The sequence below is a fragment of the Agrilus planipennis genome, unplaced genomic scaffold (assembly GCF_000699045.2).
Source record: "Agrilus planipennis isolate EAB-ADULT unplaced genomic scaffold, Apla_2.0 scaffold209, whole genome shotgun sequence".
In the NCBI taxonomy this organism is placed as follows: domain Eukaryota; kingdom Metazoa; phylum Arthropoda; class Insecta; order Coleoptera; family Buprestidae; genus Agrilus; species Agrilus planipennis.
This window is the reverse complement of record NW_020439069.1, coordinates 24740-47485: the sequence shown is the minus strand read 5'-3', so window position 1 is coordinate 47485 and position 22746 is coordinate 24740. Positions and strand designations below refer to the sequence as shown.

General features: G+C 32.6%; 1 protein-coding gene and 1 long non-coding RNA gene across 3 annotated transcripts in view; one reads left to right on the top strand and one right to left on the bottom strand.

Annotated features, from left to right (window-relative positions):
* Positions 1 to 18279, top strand: part of LOC108738159 (carbonic anhydrase-related protein 10-like) — a 112490-nt gene extending 94211 nt beyond the window's left edge. For both annotated transcript variants that reach the window (XM_018471423.1, XM_018471422.1), the window contains 3 exons: positions 1921 to 1987; positions 12399 to 12553; positions 17923 to 18279. In XM_018471423.1, coding sequence (XP_018326925.1) covers positions 1921 to 1987; positions 12399 to 12553; positions 17923 to 18105 — 405 coding nt within the window. In that variant the 3' untranslated portion in view covers positions 18106 to 18279. The remainder of the gene's footprint in view (positions 1 to 1920; positions 1988 to 12398; positions 12554 to 17922) is intronic.
* The window catches only part of LOC112905189, a 225218-nt gene extending 206038 nt beyond the window's left edge, over positions 1 to 19180 (bottom strand). Inside the window, exon 1 of the long non-coding RNA XR_003231617.1 lies at positions 18834 to 19180. This is a non-coding gene — a long non-coding RNA (uncharacterized LOC112905189). The remainder of the gene's footprint in view (positions 1 to 18833) is intronic.
* Positions 19181 to 22746: the final 3566 nt, after the last annotated feature.

Below are 22746 nucleotides of genomic sequence, written 5' to 3'. Positions count from 1 at the left end.
ACTATTGGTAAAAGGCATCGATCGTAGCGACACGTAGTGACAATAATTCGAACCAATCCTATCGGGTTAGCTGTTACACAGCGAGTAGAAAGAGATACATACGTAATTCTTTTTATTTTTATTATAATAGAAGAAAATAAATAAAATTATTTTAAAGTATGGAAAATCAATCTGAAACAAATGGAGCAAGATTTTCTCCAAAAAAACTACGAGTAAAATGTTTTGTTGTGTCTATGGTTGCAAAAGTAAAGCGTTTAACAATCCGGGCGTTCGTTTCCACTATTTTCCAAAACCAAATAGTTACTATGTAAAAATACAAAATTATTTCGGTAATTCGGTAAAGTCGATTGCCATAAAAAATGGCAAGAAGTTTTAAAAATTGGGGAAACAGTAATTCAGCACATGCAAGTTTGTTAGTTACATTTTAAAAGAAGTGACTATGTTCCACCTGGTAAATATTCATTTTTTTGCATAATTACTTTAAGCTATAACTAATTATTTAAAATTAATTCAAATATTAATTACATTAATCAATATTTTGAATTTTGTGGACAATGAGACATGTTGACTCTATTTTTAAAGGTTTCAAATTCTTGAAGAAAGATGCCATACCTTCCTGTAATTTGCCTTCATGTAATATAAAAGAGCCTTCAGATGACCAGAAACGAATTAATAGAAGTATGATTAAGATTAAGATTAAGATTAAATAGAGAAAAAAATCGTACTGAAGCTAATATAAACCAACAAAATGGAAATTGTGGTAACCTAAACGATGAAGAAAATATTTTAACAAGTTCTGACCTTCCAATGGCAGAAAATAATGATATAAACTCTCTCAGCGTAACTCATATCGATTATTTATATTATTTAATATGCCACAATATATTAAATGACCAGCATTCACAACTTTCTCTCCTTCAACGAAATTACGGCTTTTTATTGATGAGTTCAAGAACTCCAAAATTTCACTCAAAGATAAAAACATTGCTTCAAAATTAACTTGTAACACATGTTTTCGTATGGAAACGTGGCGTATTTGACCCGATAGGATTGATTCGAATTATTGTCACGGCGTGTCGCTACGATCGATGCCTTTTACCAATCACACCCTCGCCGGGAATTTGAGTGGGAAGAAATTAAGTTGATTTCACATTAGTATTTGATAATTATTAAATATTGACCACTCCTAAAAGTAAAAATGTCCGTAAAGTACTGATATTAACTATACTTTTATAAATAACTACAACAAAATGTAATAAATTATAATCTATATATGACCTAAACGGAAAATTATTATCTATTTCAAAGTATTCCTATAAATAGATAGCATTCTAGTAAATTTTCTGTTGTTTCAGGTTGGGGGATATTTCCAGTGACGAAATAAGGCTTATAACTAGTAATTTTAATAAAGTAAAGTACAAAGGTAAGCTATTGAAAAATACATTTAATTTCCATTTTTTCCCTCATTTCTAGATAANTCCTTCAACGAAATTACGGCTTTTTATTGATGAGTTCAAGAACTCCAAAATTTCACTCAAAGATAAAAACATTGCTTCAAAATTAACTTGTAACACATGTTTTCGTATGGAAACGTGGCGTATTTGACCCGATAGGATTGATTCGAATTATTGTCACGGCGTGTCGCTACGATCGATGCCTTTTACCAATCACACCCTCGCCGGGAATTTGAGTGGGAAGAAATTAAGTTGATTTCACATTAGTATTTGATAATTATTAAATATTGACCACTCCTAAAAGTAAAAATGTCCGTAAAGTACTGATATTAACTATACTTTTATAAATAACTACAACAAAATGTAATAAATTATAATCTATATATGACCTAAACGGAAAATTATTATCTATTTCAAAGTATTCCTATAAATAGATAGCATTCTAGTAAATTTTCTGTTGTTTCAGGTTGGGGATATTTCCAGTGACGAAATAAGGCTTATAACTAGTAATTTTAATAAAGTAAAGTACAAAGGTAAGCTATTGAAAAATACATTTAATTTCCATTTTTTCCCTCATTTCTAGATAACAATTACGTTAATGTGAAAGCTGAAAAACAGTTCATTTATCAAACAACCACTGACGTTTCGCCTTTTTAATGAGTATTATCTTCAATGAGACCTTTTGAAGGATGTATTTCGCCCCTTATCACGAATTTGCTATATTGTAAAATATAATTGATAACATTTGGGAGGAATTACAAAAAGTAGAAGTTGTCTTATTTTCAACTTTCATCGAAAACTCTCCGTCATCGCTTCTTTTTAATGTACCTATATATATAGAAGACGCGATCAACTTCATTAGATTAATAGATGATATAGTAACAAATAAAAGTAACACGAAAATACTGGTACGCAAGGGAAGAAAAAGCAGGAAAGGAGTGAATATAAAAGATAGGAGACGAAAAATTAGAAGAAGTGGCTGATTTTAGATATGATAGGAAGTCAGATAAGTCAGGGTGGAAGGAGTAGTAGGGATATAAAGCAGAGGATAGCGCAAGGTCGAGTCGCCTTCAATAAAAAGAAGTCACTTCTATGCTCGCGAACGATTAATTTAGAAATTCGAAGAAGATTGTTTGTAGCGCGGAGCTATTCGGGTGCGAAACATGGACGGCGGGCGCAGTAGAAAAGAATAGATTAGAAGCGTTCGAAATGTGGTGTTGTAGGGGAATGATGAGGATACCGTGGATAGAGAAGGTTAGAAATGAAGAGGTATTAGAAAGAACAGGAGAACAGAGGTCATTATGGAAGTCAATAAGAAATAGGCGAGATAGATTGGTAGGATACCCTCTCAGGCATGAAGGGCTAGCTGGAGACATATTAGAAGCAAAAACAGGAGAAGTAGAGGTAGACCTAGATTAGATTACTGTTTACAAATAGTTAAAGATGTGGCATGTTCTACAGTTAGGTAAAGTGGAAATATGTGTCCAACCACTTTTAGGACTGACGATCTTATGATGATCGAAAACAAAAAGATAATGGTACCAATTAGCGTCGATTTACTTCATACTTTTAGGAAGACTACCGAAATTTCTGAAATGAACAAGTTTCGATTTAGTGTTAGAAAGACATGTCTATAGTATTTACACTAACTTATTTTTGGGTCATGATTATTTTTGCAAATGAAAACCATTTAAAAGTCGAGTAAAAATGAGGCGCATTACTGGTTCGATGACCCATTCATTCAGCGTTACGACTTCAATTTCACAGTGCCTTGTGAAGAAGAATATGTTTCCGCTAGCAAATCGTCTCTCTCTCTAGTCTATTTTATGGGTTAATAAGGGTTTCCAGCACATCACAAGGGCGTCCCGAATCCGAAATCACTCCAGATCTTATTCCGATGGCTTCTCTTCTTTTTTCCAGGACAATGTACTTTGCATATCAAAGGAATCAATATTAATCAGTCCCGATGCTCCCGTTTCCATTTATTTTCTTCCGGATAGATATCGGCGGGATTACTGATGACCCGCGTTCTGATTCAGTCTGATTCTCAACGTCCATCAATGTGAGAAAATCGAATATTGGAAAAGTATCTCGGATATACTTTTTCAAAGAGAAAAAGAAATGACCAAAGCGCATTACGTTATTATACGTACATACACCTAATGATAACGATTAATTACTATTTATTCTTTTATTCTGTTCCTTTCAGCGAGTTTAGCCTGCTCTTAACATCAATACCCATTAACGCTACTTCGCGATATCTCGCATAAAAAAAGACTTCAGTTCACAAATTTTTCACTTTGATTTTGTTTGTGCTAACAAATTAAGAATGACTTGGACGTTTTTTAAACCGGCTTCAATTCGACTACACTTTTCTTGTATGTTACGCGAATTATTTCTTAATAATTCTTTTTTTTTTATCGGATATATCACATCTCAAATTTTTTATTAGGTACAATCATTTATCCTCCTAATGGAAGATTTTAAACATTTTCGATGAAGATAATTGAATTTCTATAAATATATTGATGTTTGAATACGCTTTCTCTATAATAATATCGAATTACGGTAACATGTCACCGTCTACAGTATTTGCTCTTAAAGTATTTCGAATGTTAGACTTAATCAGTTCTTATTAATTAATTTGGTTTAGTGCTTTTCATGTATGCAGGGTGTAACAGAGATAGATGCGGAGCTTTGGAGGGCTTTGCAACTACATCGACGGAAAACGTAAATAATGGCGGTTATCGAATGCCACACCGCTGTTACAAGAACTGTTTATGGTAACATAACTGACGTACTCTGAAGACTCATGTTGTTTTGTCGAATCAGTTTATTATTGAACATCGATTGGGTTGGATAATAAGATTAACATGTTGAATCATATTTAATCTAATCATACAAATAACAAACAATACATGAGCAAAAAAAATTCAAAGGAAATACAACACTGATGCTGTTAATTACCAGCTAATTAAATGCAACATTGCGTTGTCGTATTTCTTAACCAGGACCGGAATTGAATGTATTGCACTTTTAACTACGTTTTTCTAGAAAACAGCGAACTTTTGGACATACACTACTACATCGTATGTGTATAAGTTGTGTCATCAACATAGTTATAACATTCTTGTCTGACTTTTGAAATATATTATAAATTATATTAGCAGCAAATATTTATAGATAACGACATACTGCTGTAACTCGACAGCTTATCGAGATCGCATCGCCTGTGGCGTGCTGATGAGATCAAATAAGTTCGAAATCACAGTCCACGTCTAGTAGTTTTCAGAGATTTTACCGGCCAAGAATTTATACCGTACTTTTTATTTTTTTTTAATTCTTAGATAATGTCATAAGTAAAACAAAGTTTTAAATTTTTGACCTTTTATAGAGGATTAGGAATTAAAAAAAGAAGTCGACCTTATAACGTGCAACCTTTTTTAGTCGAAAAGCTTTTCTTATTATGTCAGGTCGCGTCGTCGACGCTGTCATCGTTGTAAGCATCGGTATTAACCAACGCCGATGACTGTGACGCTTGAGGTAAGGTTCATTTAAATGGCGGAGAGGGGATGAATACGGGAGAAGGGTGGCTGACGGTTATGCGGTGGTTCCTATCGTAGCTATTAATCATCTTATTGCCACGCTTACTTCAACAGTTAATAAACAGGCGCCAACTGCGATGACGACGTCGACCGCAGAGTCGTGACCGTAAAACACAGTGGCACCAAGTCGCAAAACATACAAAATTAATCAAAACACAAAAAAACAGTAGAGCAATGTTATTCTTATAAATAAAATTGAAGTCTAGCAAGGAGGAGTTAGATAGCTTTAAATAAAATGCAAGCGGTATTGACAAAACAGTACTCTATGAAAATAAATGAAAATAAAACAAAAATACTGGTTTGCAAGGGAAAAAAAAGTAAGGAAAGAGGGAATATAAAGATAGGAGGCGAAAAATTAGAAGTAACCGATTTTAGATATCTAGGAAGTCAGATAAGTCAGGAAGGATATAATACAGAGGATAGCGCAGGGTCGAGTCGCCTTCAATAAGAAAAAGTCACTTCTATGCTCACGAACGGTTAATTTAGAAATTCTAAAAAAGTTGTTAAAGGTGTACGTTTGGAGCACGCCGCTGTACGGGTGCGAAACATGGACAGTGGGTGCGGCGGAAAAGAAAAGAAGCGTACGAAATGTGGTGTTATAGGCGAATGATGAGGATAACGCGAATAGAAAAGGTTAGAAATCAAGAGGTATTAGAAAGAGCAAGAGAACAGAGCACTCTATAGAAGTCGGTAAAAAATAGGCGAGATAGGTTAGTAGGACACCTTCTCAGGCATGAAGGTCTAGTCAGAAACATATTAGAGGCAGAAACGGAAGTTAGGAGGGGTATAGGTAGACCTAGATTACATTACTGTTCGCAGATAGTTAAGGAAATGGGTTGTTCTAGTTTTAGGGAAATGCGAAAGTTAACTTAGGACAGGAAAGAGTGGAGGTACGTGCCCAACCAGTGTTAGGACTCACAACCTTATGATGATGATGATTATATAATATCATAATAAATGCATTCGGTCCATATTATTATTTGCATGTTAAGACCCTTTTTTGTCTGTCTGTGTGCACTAAGCTTCAAAACACCGGAACGGATTTCTATAGCACATTATAGACGCGAAGATGAGGTTGTCAGGAATGATCTAGGATACTTTTTATTACTATAATTGTATTTTTTATAAACAATTATAAATACCTATATATTTCTACGCGGACGAAGTAGGTCGTAAAAACGAGTAAATGGGGACAGGAGTTTTGTATGATTTTATTAGTCGTTATTAAATATTCTATAAACTAGTTTTTATGTTTATTTTACAACATCAATTTTATACTAGATAATTTAGAAACTTCATTTTTATATGTACTGCGTCCCTACAAACATAAAACAGCATTTCCAATTTACAATCTCCTTAATGTAAAAGTTACTGCAAGTTGGTACATTAATATATTTAATTACCCATTTATGATAATTTAAAATATCCGATATTACTTTTTTTTTACCAGACTACTCATATATTCACAAAAAGAAATTATTTGAACCCCATTTTGAAAGTTCCGTTGAAAGGAAAGGAATGGAAAACTTTGGTAAAGAATTTTTAAGTTTCCACTTCATCTTCTTATTTTAAGAATATAGTACCAAAATCAAAGGTAGGATAGGGGATAAAAAACTTATTCAATAAATTAATATTACCTTTTCGCCTTTTGGTAGGGAGCTTCATGAAAGTGTGTATTGCAAGTCAATAGTTCGCTTTCAATCTTTGGTGTTGAATGTGAATCGATTAACTATATTATTTAGGTCCATTATCCGTTTCGTCCTTAGTTTGAATAATATTAAATAAAGCTCAAGGCAATTAAGGATTTGAAGGTTTTTATTTATAAAGAACCAACACGAACGTTTCGCCTCTATTTGGTAGTCTTTTTCAAGGCTACAATATTATAACAGTTTTTAATTCTTTCCGACAGACCAATTATGTAAGGTATCGGGAAATATATTTTACCAATTCGTGATTCCGTTCGTGTCATTTTAGCCACATCATTTGCCGGATTCTGTATATTGTTGTTAACCATAGACTGATGTGAATAGTATTAAAATTGCTTATTAATAACATTAGGTAGTTGTTGTATTTCATTATGTCTTTTGTAGCGTGAAAATTATTCTTAATAAATTTTGGCGAGCTTAATTTGTATATTCTTTGTTTAAGATCAAGTATCGTATTAATTTTTTACTGTAATGGATGGCATGATAAGAAATTAAGATTCTTTTGAAAATCGTTGGTTCGGTATACCAGTGAAGTGGTCGTCTGTTTTGATGATTAACACATCTAGAAAGAGTAGCGTGCAATTTTTTTCCTGTTCAAACGTAAAGTTGATCGATGGGTGAAATGAACATAAATATTATGTAGGTACCATTTACATCCGATACTATGTCATAAATCTGCATAAAACAAATAACTATCGACATCAAAAATCTACGTTGATAAAGTCATGTACCAGGTTTATTAATTGAACTATTTTTCTTGACTTAATTTTGATACCATATAAAATCTTAAGTCCTTGGTAGTTTATGGAGACTACAGATAAGCCGCGTATCCGATTTGGATCTAGTACCGAGCAGATCCGGGCGGGTACCGGATAATGACGCCGTGTACCAAATAGTGCCGAGTAATGCTACCACAGAAAAAAGAGCAGTAATAATAATTTAACAAGTTTGAAATCATTTTTTCGATTTTTTGTTTACCCACTACAAACTGTCTCAAATTAATGAGGGAAAAATTGATGCTGTTGTCACACCCCCGTCGGGAATCGAACCCGGGACCTTTGGCTTTACGCACCAATGTTCTGACCACTAAACTACGAGAGGTGACAACAGCAACCACGACCAACCGACCTACAAGGTTAACGATCCGTCGAACTAATGTAACTATATACTGAATATACTATGATTAAACATACATATAATTTAGATATCTTTTAGAAGTGAGTTAGTTTAATATGAAATATTATTCTGAAAATTCATTTCTGAATTTTTTACCCACTACACGCTACCTCAAATTAATGAGGGAAAAATTGTTGCTGTTGTCACACCCCCGTCGGGAATCGAACCCGGGACCTTTGGCTTTACGCACCAATGTTCTGACCACTAAACTACGAGAGGTGACAACAACAACCACGACCAACCGACCTACAAGGTTAACGATCCGTCGAACTAATGTAACTATATACTGAATATACTATGATTAAACATACATATAATTTAGATATCTTTTAGAAGTGAGTTAGTTTAATATGAAATATTATTCTGAAAATTCATTTCTGAATTTTTTACCCACTACACGCTACCTCAAATTAATGAGGGAAAAATTGTTGCTGTTGTCACACCCCCGTCGGGAATCGAACCCGGGACCTTTGGCTTTACGCACCAATGTTCTGACCACTAAACTACGAGAGGTGACAACAACAACCACGACCAACCGACCTACAAGGTTAACGATCCGTCGAACTAATGTAACTATATACTGAATATACTATGATTAAACATACATATAATTTAGATATCTTTTAGAAGTGAGTTAGTTTAATATGAAATATTATTCTGAAAATTCATTTCTGAATTTTTTACCCACTACACGCTACCTCAAATTAATGAGGGAAAAATTGTTGCTGTTGTCACACCCCCGCCGGGAATCGAACCCGGGACCTTTGGCTTTACGCACCAATGTTCTGACCACTAAACTACGAGAGGTGACAACAACAACCACGACCAACCGACCTACAAGGTTAACGATCCGTCGAACTAATGTAACTATATACTGAATATACTATGATTAAACATACATATAATTTAGATATCTTTTAGAAGTGAGTTAGTTTAATATGAAATATTATTCTGAAAATTCATTTCTGAATTTTTTACCCACTACACGCTACCTCAAATTAATGAGGGAAAAATTGTTGCACTTATCACACCACCGCCGGGAATCGAACCCGGGACCTTTGGCTTTACGCACCAATGTTCTACCACTAAACTACGAGAGGTGACAACAGCAACAACGACCAACCGACCTACAATGTTAACGATAATATATGAAATCCTACGACATTGTTAGTTACTTAATAGTGGATTAATATGCAATATTAATTTGAAATCATTTTTTCGATTTTTTATTTACCTACTACAAACTACCTCAAAAACCTCGTGGTTGCTGTTGTCACCTCTCGTAGTTTAGTGGTCAGAACATTGGTGCGTAAAGCCAAAGGTCCCGGGTTCGATTCCCGGCAGCAACAATTTTTCCCTCATTAATTTGTAATGGGTAAATAAAAAATCGAAAAAATGATTTCAAATTAATATTGCATACTAATCCACTATTAAGTAACTAACAATGTCATAGGATTTCATCTACCTAATGAAAATTGGTAATTAATTAATATTCCATTGGGATAGGTTGTTTGTCCTAATTTGTATTATTTATTGATTACTATACTAAAGTATTTATAAAAGTACATCAGAATAGTCGCTTGTTATCAAGTTTTGATCAACTGTAACTTATTAGTAAGATTTTGTCACCTTGCAGGCAAAAATTAAAATTTCATTTGTTTAGTGTTTAAATAACTTTTTGAACGGGATTTAATGTGACTTGGGGTGTTGGTAAGGGTGGTATTTAATGGAAAGCCCACAAGAACGAAGACAAGGACCATTAATCGTAGTGGTTTTATCGCGGGTACCGGGCTATCCGATTCCCTGCAAAAGTGGTGATTTCATAATTATTGATTCTTTAACATTATGAGTTACCACAATTAGCAGTAAATATCTAAATTAATGGTGGCACATTGTCATTTTCGTAATACAAGTTATAATTCCTTTTCTATCTTTATAAACTATTTTAGAAATTAAAGTCATATAAGGAAAAATAAAACTTTTGTCACAACTAGGGTTTGTCGGTTTTTAAAAACCGGTTTTTTGGACAGAATTAGAAATTCGAAAACCGGTTTTCTAAAATGTCGGTTTTTGNGAGCCAAAAATTTTTTTTATAAAAATTCGAAACCGGTTAAAACCGGCTTTCTGGAAAAATGACCATTCGAAAACCGGTTTTCTAAAATGTCGGTTTTTGTATAAACCCTAGTCACAACAATATCGAAAAACAACACCTTGCAATTAAAAAAACATTACATCAAAGACGAAACGCAGATACTATTAGAGACAATAATATAATTTGTTTGCCCTCAGCTGCCTTCGATTTCTAAAAAAAATACTAACTATGCATTAGCAGTGTTTAAAAATTCTATGCGTTTTGGTTATTTATTTCTCTTCTCATTCAAAAAAAGGTACGAAATTTTTGAGGATAGTCTGTTTTTCTGTGGGAACAAGTCTGTCATTTTGTTGTTTATGTGGTATTTTACTATACGACCATTTTTAACCATATTTTCGTTCACGATCGTTTAAAATTCCGCACTGTAACACTTTTTATTGGTGTCAGACTTTTTGTTATTTCGCCGCACTGTGCGACGCCTACACGACGACAACACACGATAAATGCGGTGGAAAGCTGAAACGGCGGCGGCGTCGAATTATCCACCTATAGGGTGTGCTGAGTCTTTTGAACAATTCCGACAAAGACGCCAATGTGAAAATGGGAAACGAGACTTACTTTACAGTCAACTAACGCAGTGAACGAAGTCAATTATTGTCAAACAACACACCAACGAACACCGCGGCATATAATAGGAAATGCTTTTAACGACGTCGTCATAATTAGATATCCATTTTTATTTTGTACGATTTTTTTAAACTTTTGGCGCAATGTCACGGACAAACTTGGTGCAAATAGAAAAAATATAAACGATAAAAGACATGCATTTTCGGTTTTAAAAAATGAATGTTTTATTTTTCGTCTCATTTTAAATATTAATAGATCTTTTGGATGAGACTCGAATTGAGCACAGAGCGTAAGCAGGTAAACAAGTAATTATCGAGGGTTTGTTTATCAAGAAAGGAATTGAGCACAGGGATCATACAGGTAGCAAATAAAAGTACCGATGATAAGAACAACATTAAGTTGTAATGTTGCCAAATATAACTGATTTGTAAAGGGCGGAAGAAATTAATAAAAACAAGGGACTACCCCTCTGCAATTATAGTTATCATTGTCTTGTACAATAAATAACATGTCTTTAAAAAAATTTGGACCGAACAGTCTTCTAATGTCTCTAGAACAACCAACATTTCCAGGCATTCCATTCGAAATTTAAGAAGGAAAACGTCTCTTTTTTAAAGGTTCTGATTGAAATTCAAACAGACACTTAGATAAAAATAAATTCAGTTAACCAAGTTGAAAAAAAAATTAAGACGAAAAATACTGTTAAAAATCAATTTTATTGATCAAAAAATAAAGCTAACTAAATGATGGTGAAATATCAAGATACGACTATGCAAAATGTATTTCTTGTAAAAATATCGTTAGTTAAGTTAATATTATGTATCTAATATAAAGTTGAAATATTAATCCTATAAGTACTTGTAAAAAATAAATAAAATAATTCAAAGTAAATATTGTTTTTTGTTACAACATTCCATTAGAAAATTTACTTGCTTACCTACCTACTGCTTCAAAAAGAACTCAAATCCATACAGATATTTTAAAAGAAAGCTGGCAATATGGCTTGTGCTCAATTCAGGTGTTTATTTAAACACATGCAGGTAAGAAAATCTTTGTGCTCAATTCAGGCGTCCGTTTGTGCTCAGTTTATGCTTATAAATCGTTTTTGTGCTTAATTCAAGTGCACCGATTTTTTGTTGACCTGCTAATAATACACTGCCTGAGTAATTGAAAATCAAATTTTGCAGATGTGTCTCATACAATTTTAATTACATGCCCTTTTTTTATGCAAAACTGATTTGTTCAACAAAGTAAATCCCGAACTTCCCCAATCTATTTGGTGTTTCTCTACATATATAGATTAATCATAACAAAATTGTAAAAATAGCATTTCCGTGAATTATTTACGTTAACTAATTTTCAAAGGACAAAATCGAGTTTTCAAAATTAATATTAATTACAACAAACAACTTATCTACTCTAAAAAACGTTACAATCATAATTAATTCTTATTATGAGAAAATAGGTTTTTTTTATGTTTTCTCAGTAACTTGCAAAATGCTCCCCTGCGATGATCTGATGATACATGTAATATGTACATATGTAATATGACGTATGTAAAATAGGTATACCGTGGGACAATTCGAAAATACCTAACATTAATTGACTTACTGATGAATAACCCCTTACTACACATTATATTAATTTATTGTCATTGGAGAAACACGCAAGACTCAATTACATTTATAGACATAAAGGTAATTTCTGTAATTGAATTTTTATGTTTGGTTTGCTTCAGGAGAGTCAGCGCCAATAGAGCACATTTCAATTAGAAGCCTTCTTCCAGCTACAGAACAGTTCATGACCTACGATGGTTCAACAACGCATCCAGGCTGTTGGGAAACGACAGTATGGATAATTATAAATAAGCCAATTTATATGACAAAACAACAGGTATATATACTTCAACAGCCAATAAGACCAAAAAGTTTCTAAAATTTATTTCCTGTAGGGTTTCCGCTTTTTTTTTCAAAAATAAAATCACTGAAAAATGTAGTTTAAAGGATTAAAATTGACAGGGAGCAGAGTGTACTTTTGGCCTATGATACCAACATCAGTGTTTATTTCTTTAATGCAGTTTTGGTATAAAATTATAAAACTCATCATCATCATCATCAATAAGGTCGTCTGTCCTAAAACTGATTGGACATGCAACTCCATTCTTTCCTCTCCTGAGCGAATCTTTGCATCCCGACATCCTTAACTACTTGCGAACAGTAATCTAATCTACGTCAATCCCTACTCCTCTTAACTTCTGTTTCTGCTTCTAATACGTCACTAACTAGCCTTTCATGTTTAAGAATATGCCTCACTAACCTATCTCGTCCATTTCTTTTTGGCTTCCATAGTGCCCTCTGCTCTATTACTCTTTCTAATACCTCCTTGTTTAAAATCTTCTCTATCCACGGTATTCTCATCATTCTCCTGTAACGCCACGTTTCGAACGCTTCTAACCATTACAGCGTCGTCCTCCAAACATACACGTTTAACAATCTTTTCCGAATTTCTAAATTAACCGTTTTCTAGCACAGAAGTGACTTCTTTTTATTAAAGGCGACACGACCCTGCGCTATCATTTGTTTTATATCTCTATTACTCCTTCCATGCTGAGTTGTCTGACTTCCTATATACCGAAAATCATGGCTGATTCTTCTAAGTTTTCGTCTCCTATCTTTATATTTGCGCTTTCCTTTCATCCCTTGTAGACTAGAATTTTTGTTTTACTTTTATTTAATTCCATACAATACCGTTTTGTCAATAAGGCTTTCATTTTATCTAAAGCTACATTTAACTCCTCCTTGCTAGATGTTAATACTGCTATACCATGAACATTAAATTAAATATTGATTTCATCATACGGGCTAAAAATATGGCTCGTCGATCGTACTCCTCTTTATAATGATTTTATTTGTAAGTACTAGATTATTTTTAAAATACACCCGTTTTAATGTTAAAATTAAATTCTGCATTAGACAGGTAAAAACTTCTATGGACTTTTTATCCACTTATGTAGTTATTTCGAATAATCGATACAGCTAATAATTAACTTAATAAATCCATCTCTAATCTATTAAGAAAAATAATGGATTAATTATCAGCACAAGCATAACTAATCTAAAAAGCTAATTTTCCATATTATCGAAAGATATCAAAGAGTTTACCGTGACAATTTATTACTAAAAATATTGAAAGATGAGTACATGTTAGGTGTTCATTTATAAAACCAGAATTATTTAAATTTTAACTCCGTAAGAGACCTTGTCTTTTTACTATTGTCAATTAAAAGGTTTAAACTATTTATTTTTTACCGTTTCACAAAATTGAAATTTCAGCCGGACTACCTTAATATAAAGTTAGGTTAATATTTATCTACGACACCAATGCAGTTTAAAGGGTTCTTTTATTTATTGTCGAACAATGAAGGAGAATAAAACCGTACGTATATATCTATACGTATGTACATATGCAATTGAAATTTATTGCAATAGTATCCGGTAGGTACTTTTTCTTTGAGATATACTCGCAGGATTTAAGCACCGACCAAGACGCTTAATGACCATGATTTATTGACGATATTATTAAGGCAGAAAGGTTTTAAATAGAGCACGAGCGGGTATATTTTTCACTTAAGTACTTTATTTATTCTTCAAGTGAGTTCAAACAAAAATTAATGCATCAGAAGGTGATATATTTAATAGCAGACGAATTTACCAAAAAAAGCTACTATAATGATATTATCCGGAATACAAAATAATAATAACATCCGGAATACAAATTTAAAAAAGTCATTAATAGAGTAAGATCCCAGAGCGACATTTTGTTTATATCTGGGGGATGTTTGGCTTCTACAATTCGCGAATTGACGAACTTTGAAGCGTTTGGCAGAAATTACCGTCAACGGAAAGTGTCTAGCAGTGTTGATTATTAATTTGGCCATCGGTCCAAGTTAGGAAGTATACTTCGTTTACTTTCTGTAGCGATGTGACCTTCAGTTTGACCGGCGCAAACTAGAAAAGAACAGCACTAGGCCAGAAAAGAAAGGAGACAACTCTCGGTTAAACTCTTAACCTGTGAGGAACGCATAATCCGTATAGGACTGCACGGAAAATTTGATCATTTTATCCATTACAATTGCATTGCTTAAATGTGCTGTTATTGGTACCATTTACTACAGAAAATATCAAGGAGATGTTTATTTATATTTGAAGATATATTAAAGGCTTTAACGCTTGTTTTCAACTCGTACTGCTATTCATGATTCAACAAAACTTTTGACAGGTACCGTATGAAAAAGTATGTTTAATGAACAAGAGTCGAGAGTATAATGAGGTTTTTTTCCCTACCTACGATTTTGCCAGCGCGCATCCAAGACATTGAAAGGGGCACATCGCTAGAGAAAGTAAATGAAGTATACCTATAAGTATATTCAAAATACCTATTAACACAACTCTATTCAACCCATTCTTTGTTACTCAGAAAATAAGTAATGTCTGGCAACTCTGGGTTCTTAGAGTATAAGAATAATTTTTATTTAATAAAAATTGATTTCGGTCACAATATTTAGATAAACATACAATCTACCGAGAAATTAATACTGGTGGACTTTTTCTTAAATAATTTCTAACGTATACAGATAATTCTTGAAGCAAAAAAGGGGGAAGTAAAGAAAGTATTACATAACACAAAATGAGTTAGGGAACTTCAAGCGTAAGCAAATTTTCTCGATGTTTTAGCTGACTTATTACAGAGTTTCGTAAGCTTCACCAGGTGTTGTCGACTGTGAAGTTCGAGATTCTAAGATTGCACCGCGTCATTTGTCTATTGTTCAATTTTTCTCTTTCATTTTATATTATTATGAATGGTTTATGATTTCTTTTCATTACCAAATACTGAGTGTGGTTTTAAACAATGTAAGTTTTGGTAGGTAACTCAGCTTACTTAGTTGGTTTAAAGGCTAATTCTTTTTTTCTAGGGACGCATTTTTAATTTTTGAACAGTTTTCAATCATTAGTTTTCCATTTGCTAACCGGAGGCTACCCTAATCGCATCAAAAAATTGTCTTACGGGGAAATACCTTCAAAAATAGCGATGAACACAGCAAGACCAAGACCAAGACCGTTTTGGTCTTAGTTATTCGATTTTGGTTTTGGTCTTGCTCAAATACTTCTAGGCTTGATCTTATTGATAAATATAGTCTTGGTCTTGATCTAGCGTGTTAAATCTTGATCTTGCTCATTTAATCTGATATATTCGTTTTTTTAATAATTCTTCTGAGCACAAATATTTCTGTATTTTCTGATATACATGCGAGCTTGTCGTGACCTTAAAAAAAATAGTACCGGAAACTTGAGATCTTACTCATCCTCCAACGCATAAATTGATTTTTTAATAAAAAAGAAATAGTACAAGGCACTTGAAAGAAGTAAAANGTCAATTTCCATATATGCGGCTGCTAATTCACAAAACGGTGAATGCACCAACAAATGTTAATAAACAACACAACGTTTAACACAATCTTATTTACGATATTGTTTCGCATGAAAGCTATACCGAATGGTACTCACTTACACTGACTTGCGCAAACAAAAGAAAACAAGGAGATGTGCCGTTGCCGATTGTGTTATTTATTATACCAATAAATGCATCCACAGCCATCTGTCTTTTAACACTAACAGTTTGTAGATGATAAAAATTCAACTTTGAGTATTATCACAGAAGAATTCTGTTAAATAACTGTTTAAATGAGAAAATATAGCACTGGTGCCAGCAGCAAACAGACACATACTGACTGATTGGTCGACTTTATATACATTTCATTCCCTTTTAGGTGGGAAGTATTGCAAGTACTTTCAATTAATAAAAATCTTAGATAAGGTTTATGCAAGTTTTGAACGACACAACAATTTATTATTATACATAGCGGCAAAACAATGTTTGAAATGGCTTTCGTTCATTAAATGTTTTTAAAAATACGTTGAGAAATTTTTGAAGTGATACTTCTTCAGGAGTACGGTGCCGACATAAAATGAAAGAAAAAAAATTAAAGGACATTAAAAAAAATTTAAGGGGCTGAAAAACAATTGTTGTATTTCGTTCCAACCAGCTAATGCTGATAGGTGGCCTGTCTCACTGTCCTAAGCAGTAGTGTAAAATAGTGAACAGGGCGGAATGCACCCTTGAACAACGGAGGGAATGGAGCGATGATAGTGATTAGGGCGAAAAACTAAATACACGAGATACAGAAAATGAAAATCCAAAAACTTGAAAATGGTAACAAATGATCTAGAAACTAAGGTCACAGATCAATTTCAACGTAGTTTGCAATTCCAGAGTACGTCTCAATCTCAAATTCAAAAAATTTCCATTTATTGTCCTTTTATAAGCATTGTTGAGTGAAATTAAAAAATTAAATAACCAAGAAAGTACCTATCGTCAATTTGTTCTTACCGGTGAATTAGATTCTCTCTTTAGATTAGCTCCAACACATTGAGATTTTCATGTATCTTCAAATATGAGATCAGATTCTAACCCAGCGATAAAAGGGACATAACTCGGAAATGGTTACTGTCACGGTTGTTTTGTCCTTTTATTTAAATTAAAATTGGTACTTTGGTTACATTTCTTGAGTTTTGAGATTAAAATATCTAAAAATTTTTACAGGGCGAGATACATCTGATCTGGACTTTCGAAATTTTCGTCATACCTACATGACTTTCCTTTTGTTTTTTTTTTTTCGATGTAACAGGTTGAAAAGTTGCTCTTTGCGCTTTCCGGATATAAAATTGTTTTAAATGTATCTTTTAGCTTTGATAAGTTATTAATTGGTCAATTGTTTTTGACGAAAAGTACCATTAAAACAAGAAGAAAATATTTTTTAATCAGCGTCTTTTTCATAATTCTTTTTAATTTGTCCCGAAACGTTGAAGCGCAAAATATAACTTTAAAAAGAAAACGCGTAGGTACTTTTTGAAGGCTAGGTTATGGCTACTTTAGGTTAGATATTTTAATGATTAGAAAATATTTGTTGTTGAATTTCACATATTCATTGTTACAGACATAAATTAATTTTTCTTGCGAATTTCTCCGTAAGATATTTTTGAAATAAATAAATTAAAATTTCTGGATTATAAGCTGAATCAAGTGCCTACCAACAAAATGACGTCAAGAAAAAAAGAAAAGAAATTTGTAATTTGATTTTGTCTGTTCGAACTGATATAAAAATCGTTTGCCTTGTTCCTAATCTTTTGTGACGTTTTCCGCAGTTCTACGCGCTCAGGAAGCTGATGCAGGGCTCGAAGGAGGCCCCCAAGGCACCCCTGGGGAACAATGCTAGGCCTGTACAACCCCTCCATTACCGGACCGTCCGGACAAACATCAATTTCCAGAATAATCAAAACGTAAATGTCACATATTTGCTTAATAGTTCCTTCTCCGTATTGACTTGAATTTATACCAAAAAATAGATTTGTCAAATAGTAGTTTGTTGATAAATTAACTGTTTCTTATTTCATTTTTCTTCTTTTTATTAGTAGCCTTGCATGTTTGTACATATTGTAGTTTGCTTTTAATGTGTTGAAGTAGTAGCTTTGAGCATATAAATAATACATTATCATAATTCCTTTATGTTGTTTCAATTTCTGTTAGGTACCTACTATATCATTACCTGCATATATTTTTATCATTTTTAGGTTTCCTGAAAATTACCTAACGTGGTACTGCATTTCTTCAACAAATTTAACCAAAAACGACGGTTATATTTGTATTAACAATCGCAACGTAAAATAATAAATTATAAATTAATTAACTAATTTATAAGCATTAAAAAATTGCAACTGTAATTGCTAATATGCTATTAATAAGTTTTCTAATGCTCTTAACAAGCGATTTTCAATTAACTCCATAAACTAAATAAATAGGTAATTATTATGTTTACACCTATCACATGTGTTATCATGTCCTTGAATTTCCTTCTGTTAAAGATGCACAAATAATAATTTACATTTTCTTTCATCAAACGAATATCAATTTATTTATAAGTAATAACAATAATTTTATTATTCTAGTCCTTATACGTAAATGTGTAGTAGATTTGTAAAGCTTTAACACAGCTATCACCAAATTAACTTTTTACTGTTCTAAATTACTCTAATGTTATCAGCAATGATTGTCTTACCTTGTATGTCAATTTCCATATATGCGGCTGCTAATTCACAAAACGGTGAATGCACCAACAAATGTTAATAAACAACACAACGTTTAACACAATCTTATTTACGATATTGTTTCGCATGAAAGCTATACCGAATGGTACTCACTTACACTGACTTGCGCAAACAAAAGAAAACAAGGAGATGTGCCGTTGCCGATTGTGTTATTTATTATACCAATAAATGCATCCACAGCCATCTGTCTTTTAACACTAACAGTTTGTAGATGATAAAAATTCAACTTTGAGTATTATCACAGAAGAATTCTGTTAAATAACTGTTTAAATGAGAAAATATAGCACTGGTGCCAGCAGCAAACAGACACATACTGACTGATTGGTCGACTTTATATACATTTCATTCCCTTTTAGGTGGGAAGTATTGCAAGTACTTTCAATTAATAAAAATCTTAGATAAGGTTTATGCAAGTTTTGAACGACACAACAATTTATTATTATACATAGCGGCAAAACAATGTTTGAAATGGCTTTCGTTCATTAAATGTTTTTAAAAATACGTTGAGAAATTTTTGAAGTGATACTTCTTCAGGAGTACGGTGCCGACATAAAATGAAAGAAAAAAAATTAAAGGACATTAAAAAAAATTTAAGGGGCTGAAAAACAATTGTTGTATTTCGTTCCAACCAGCTAATGCTGATAGGTGGCCTGTCTCACTGTCCTAAGCAGTAGTGTAAAATAGTGAACAGGGCGGAATGCACCCTTGAACAACGGAGGGAATGGAGCGATGATAGTGATTAGGGCGAAAAACTAAATACACGAGATACAGAAAATGAAAATCCAAAAACTTGAAAATGGTAACAAATGATCTAGAAACTAAGGTCACAGATCAATTTCAACGTAGTTTGCAATTCCAGAGTACGTCTCAATCTCAAATTCAAAAAATTTCCATTTATTGTCCTTTTATAAGCATTGTTGAGTGAAATTAAAAAATTAAATAACCAAGAAAGTACCTATCGTCAATTTGTTCTTACCGGTGAATTAGATTCTCTCTTTAGATTAGCTCCAACACATTGAGATTTTCATGTATCTTCAAATATGAGATCAGATTCTAACCCAGCGATAAAAGGGACATAACTCGGAAATGGTTACTGTCACGGTTGTTTTGTCCTTTTATTTAAATTAAAATTGGTACTTTGGTTACATTTCTTGAGTTTTGAGATTAAAATATCTAAAAATTTTTACAGGGCGAGATACATCTGATCTGGACTTTCGAAATTTTCGTCATACCTACATGACTATCCTTTTGTTTTTTTTTTTTCTAAATTGACTTGATTTCGTTGAACTACGGATTAACAAAACATTCTTTCAAACCTCAGAAACTTTTTTTTTAGTTCTGTTAGAATTATTTAGATTAGATAGATTATTTAGAATTAGAATAATAATTCCTTTTTTGAGCTCCGGTTGACCAAAATCAACTGATATCAGCTCAGTTTCTTTGTGATAGAAGGTCTCATAATAGCACAAATAGAAGAGCAATTCCGAAATCACTAACTCCTTACTCTACGTGCTAACTTAATTTCCTTGACTGTAATATACACTTTTCTTTCATTAGTTAGGGGCGAGTCATACTTGTACACACCATGTAAATGCAATTTCGACGTGATTACTGTTCACAATTACTTATTTAATGTACCGTTAAACAGCAAAACCATTAAGAGTGTTGTTTGTCCTGATAAATCAGCTTTTATTTATAAATCCACTTATGCAAAATACGCCAAATTTGATTAGGAATTAAAGAGCACAATGCAGAAAAAATGCAACTGCATAAATCGTAAACTGTGTAGGTATAAACTGGATATGTTATCTTTATATCATTTTTAAATATGCAATTTCAAGTAGGTATGTGGTTAGCGTCTACATCGGCCATACATATTGGTAGTAAGGACCATTCATTTCGTACACAATTACTCGGCCTCCTATGTATACCCAAAGGACTTGGAGAAAATACTCGTTTATCATTAAGTAGTAAAGGCCAGAGCCATGCAAAGGGAACATTAGCACGAATATACATACTTACGATTAGTTTTAAGATTTATTACGCGAACATTTCTCCGTCTAAATACCTACTGGTTAGGTACTTATTTCCACGAGCATTAAGAAAAATTATCTATTCAATTTTGAGAATCACGATTCATAGTCGAAAATAACTCCTACGATTTACTATATATACCTACTTAATTATCATGAAAAATGGCAGCAGAAGAAAAGTATTAATGAATTCGCGAAAAGTAACCGTAGAAAGCTATTCAAAAAATGTGTTATTTATGGCTGCTAGGTCCTATTTTATCTACGCATTAATTAAAAATTAATTATATTAATTCGATAGTCGGCAGAATTATTTGCTATAACCCGTATGACAGACCTAATTCTTTGTACTATCTTCCCCAATGATTATATTAATATTTTTTAACAAAAAGCAGACAAAAGGGGTGTGAAATTTTCTTTATTCATTACGTAATATTCAGCCGACGTTTCGCCTTTTTGGTTGAAAGCTTTGTATGGTGTAATTGAAGGCGAAACGTCAGTTTGGAGATTACGTAACGAATAAAGAACGTTTCATCCCTTTTGGTTGCTTTTCATTGAAAACAATGTGCATTTATTTTGGTAAATTTTGAAATTTACGTAAGCATAGTGGAATAGTAGTCGGTATTTTATTTATTCTTTCTTAATACTCAATGTATTAACCGAAGAATGTTTTCTGCTTAGAATCGTAAGAACCATAGTGTTCTTTATTTTTTTCAACGTTCATGACTTATTAACAGACAAAATGTAAAATGTAAACTCTTATTTCGCCGAGCTTGCATAAATTTCCGAATTAGAAGGAATTTACCTAAAAACAAAAAAGAAATTCGCCGCACATTAAGTCTTATTTTCTATAGCAGGTAGCTCCACCGTTGAACGAATTTAAAAACGAAATCATAAAATAATTAAAGGTTCGAGATGCTACAAAAATCTAACTCAATTATTTTACTTAAAATATTCTTCAGTGCCACAATGAACTTTTCCGGTATTTTTGAGTTTCATATGAAACAACTTATGCACATACTCACACGATACTTACGACTTGTTCGTCTATTACAGTTTTCCAAGCAAAATTTTTACAAAAATACTCGCATTCTTATGGCGGACGACTTAGTTACGCAAGAATGAGCCGTGTGATCCGAAACTTTTTTTTAATAAAGATTTAACTTAATATATGACCTGTGTAAACACGACTTCTTAAAGCTATTAATAGTTTCTCTTTGCTTCCTAATGAATTAAAGTACATCGATAGCTGTTGAATAAGATTTTTATTAGACTTTTTTGTAAATACTTATAAGTATTAAAAATCAGTGGTGAGTGGGAATGACACGTTTAACCGATGTTCTTTTATTTTACAAGAACATTCGTTTACATTTTACATTACAACATTTTTACAATGGACTTATGTTGTATTGCAACTGTTATAAATTGTGAACCACTGTTAAATGTAAATCAAATATCTACACCAAACCCTAGACCACAAAATATGAAAAAAACGACCCAATTTTTCATTAAATTTAATGTTTCTTCAAAATTTAAAAATTATTGGATCACTGTTTTATTCCTTCTGATATCTTATCGAATTTAATTTGGCATTTTACCGAAAATGAGTTAACTTTCTCTCTTTCTAACGTAAGAGACTGTTTTGTTTTATTAGACCTTAATAAGCACCTATTTGATGGAGTTATCAGAACGAATGATCTCTTTTTGTAAAATTAGATAGTCTAAATCTTTAAATCTATTTTTGATGTGTACACTGCAAAGACTCATGTAATAATTACTGTACTGCTTCTCTCCTGCTTGGAAATTTTAAAATACATTTAAACGATATTTTTAC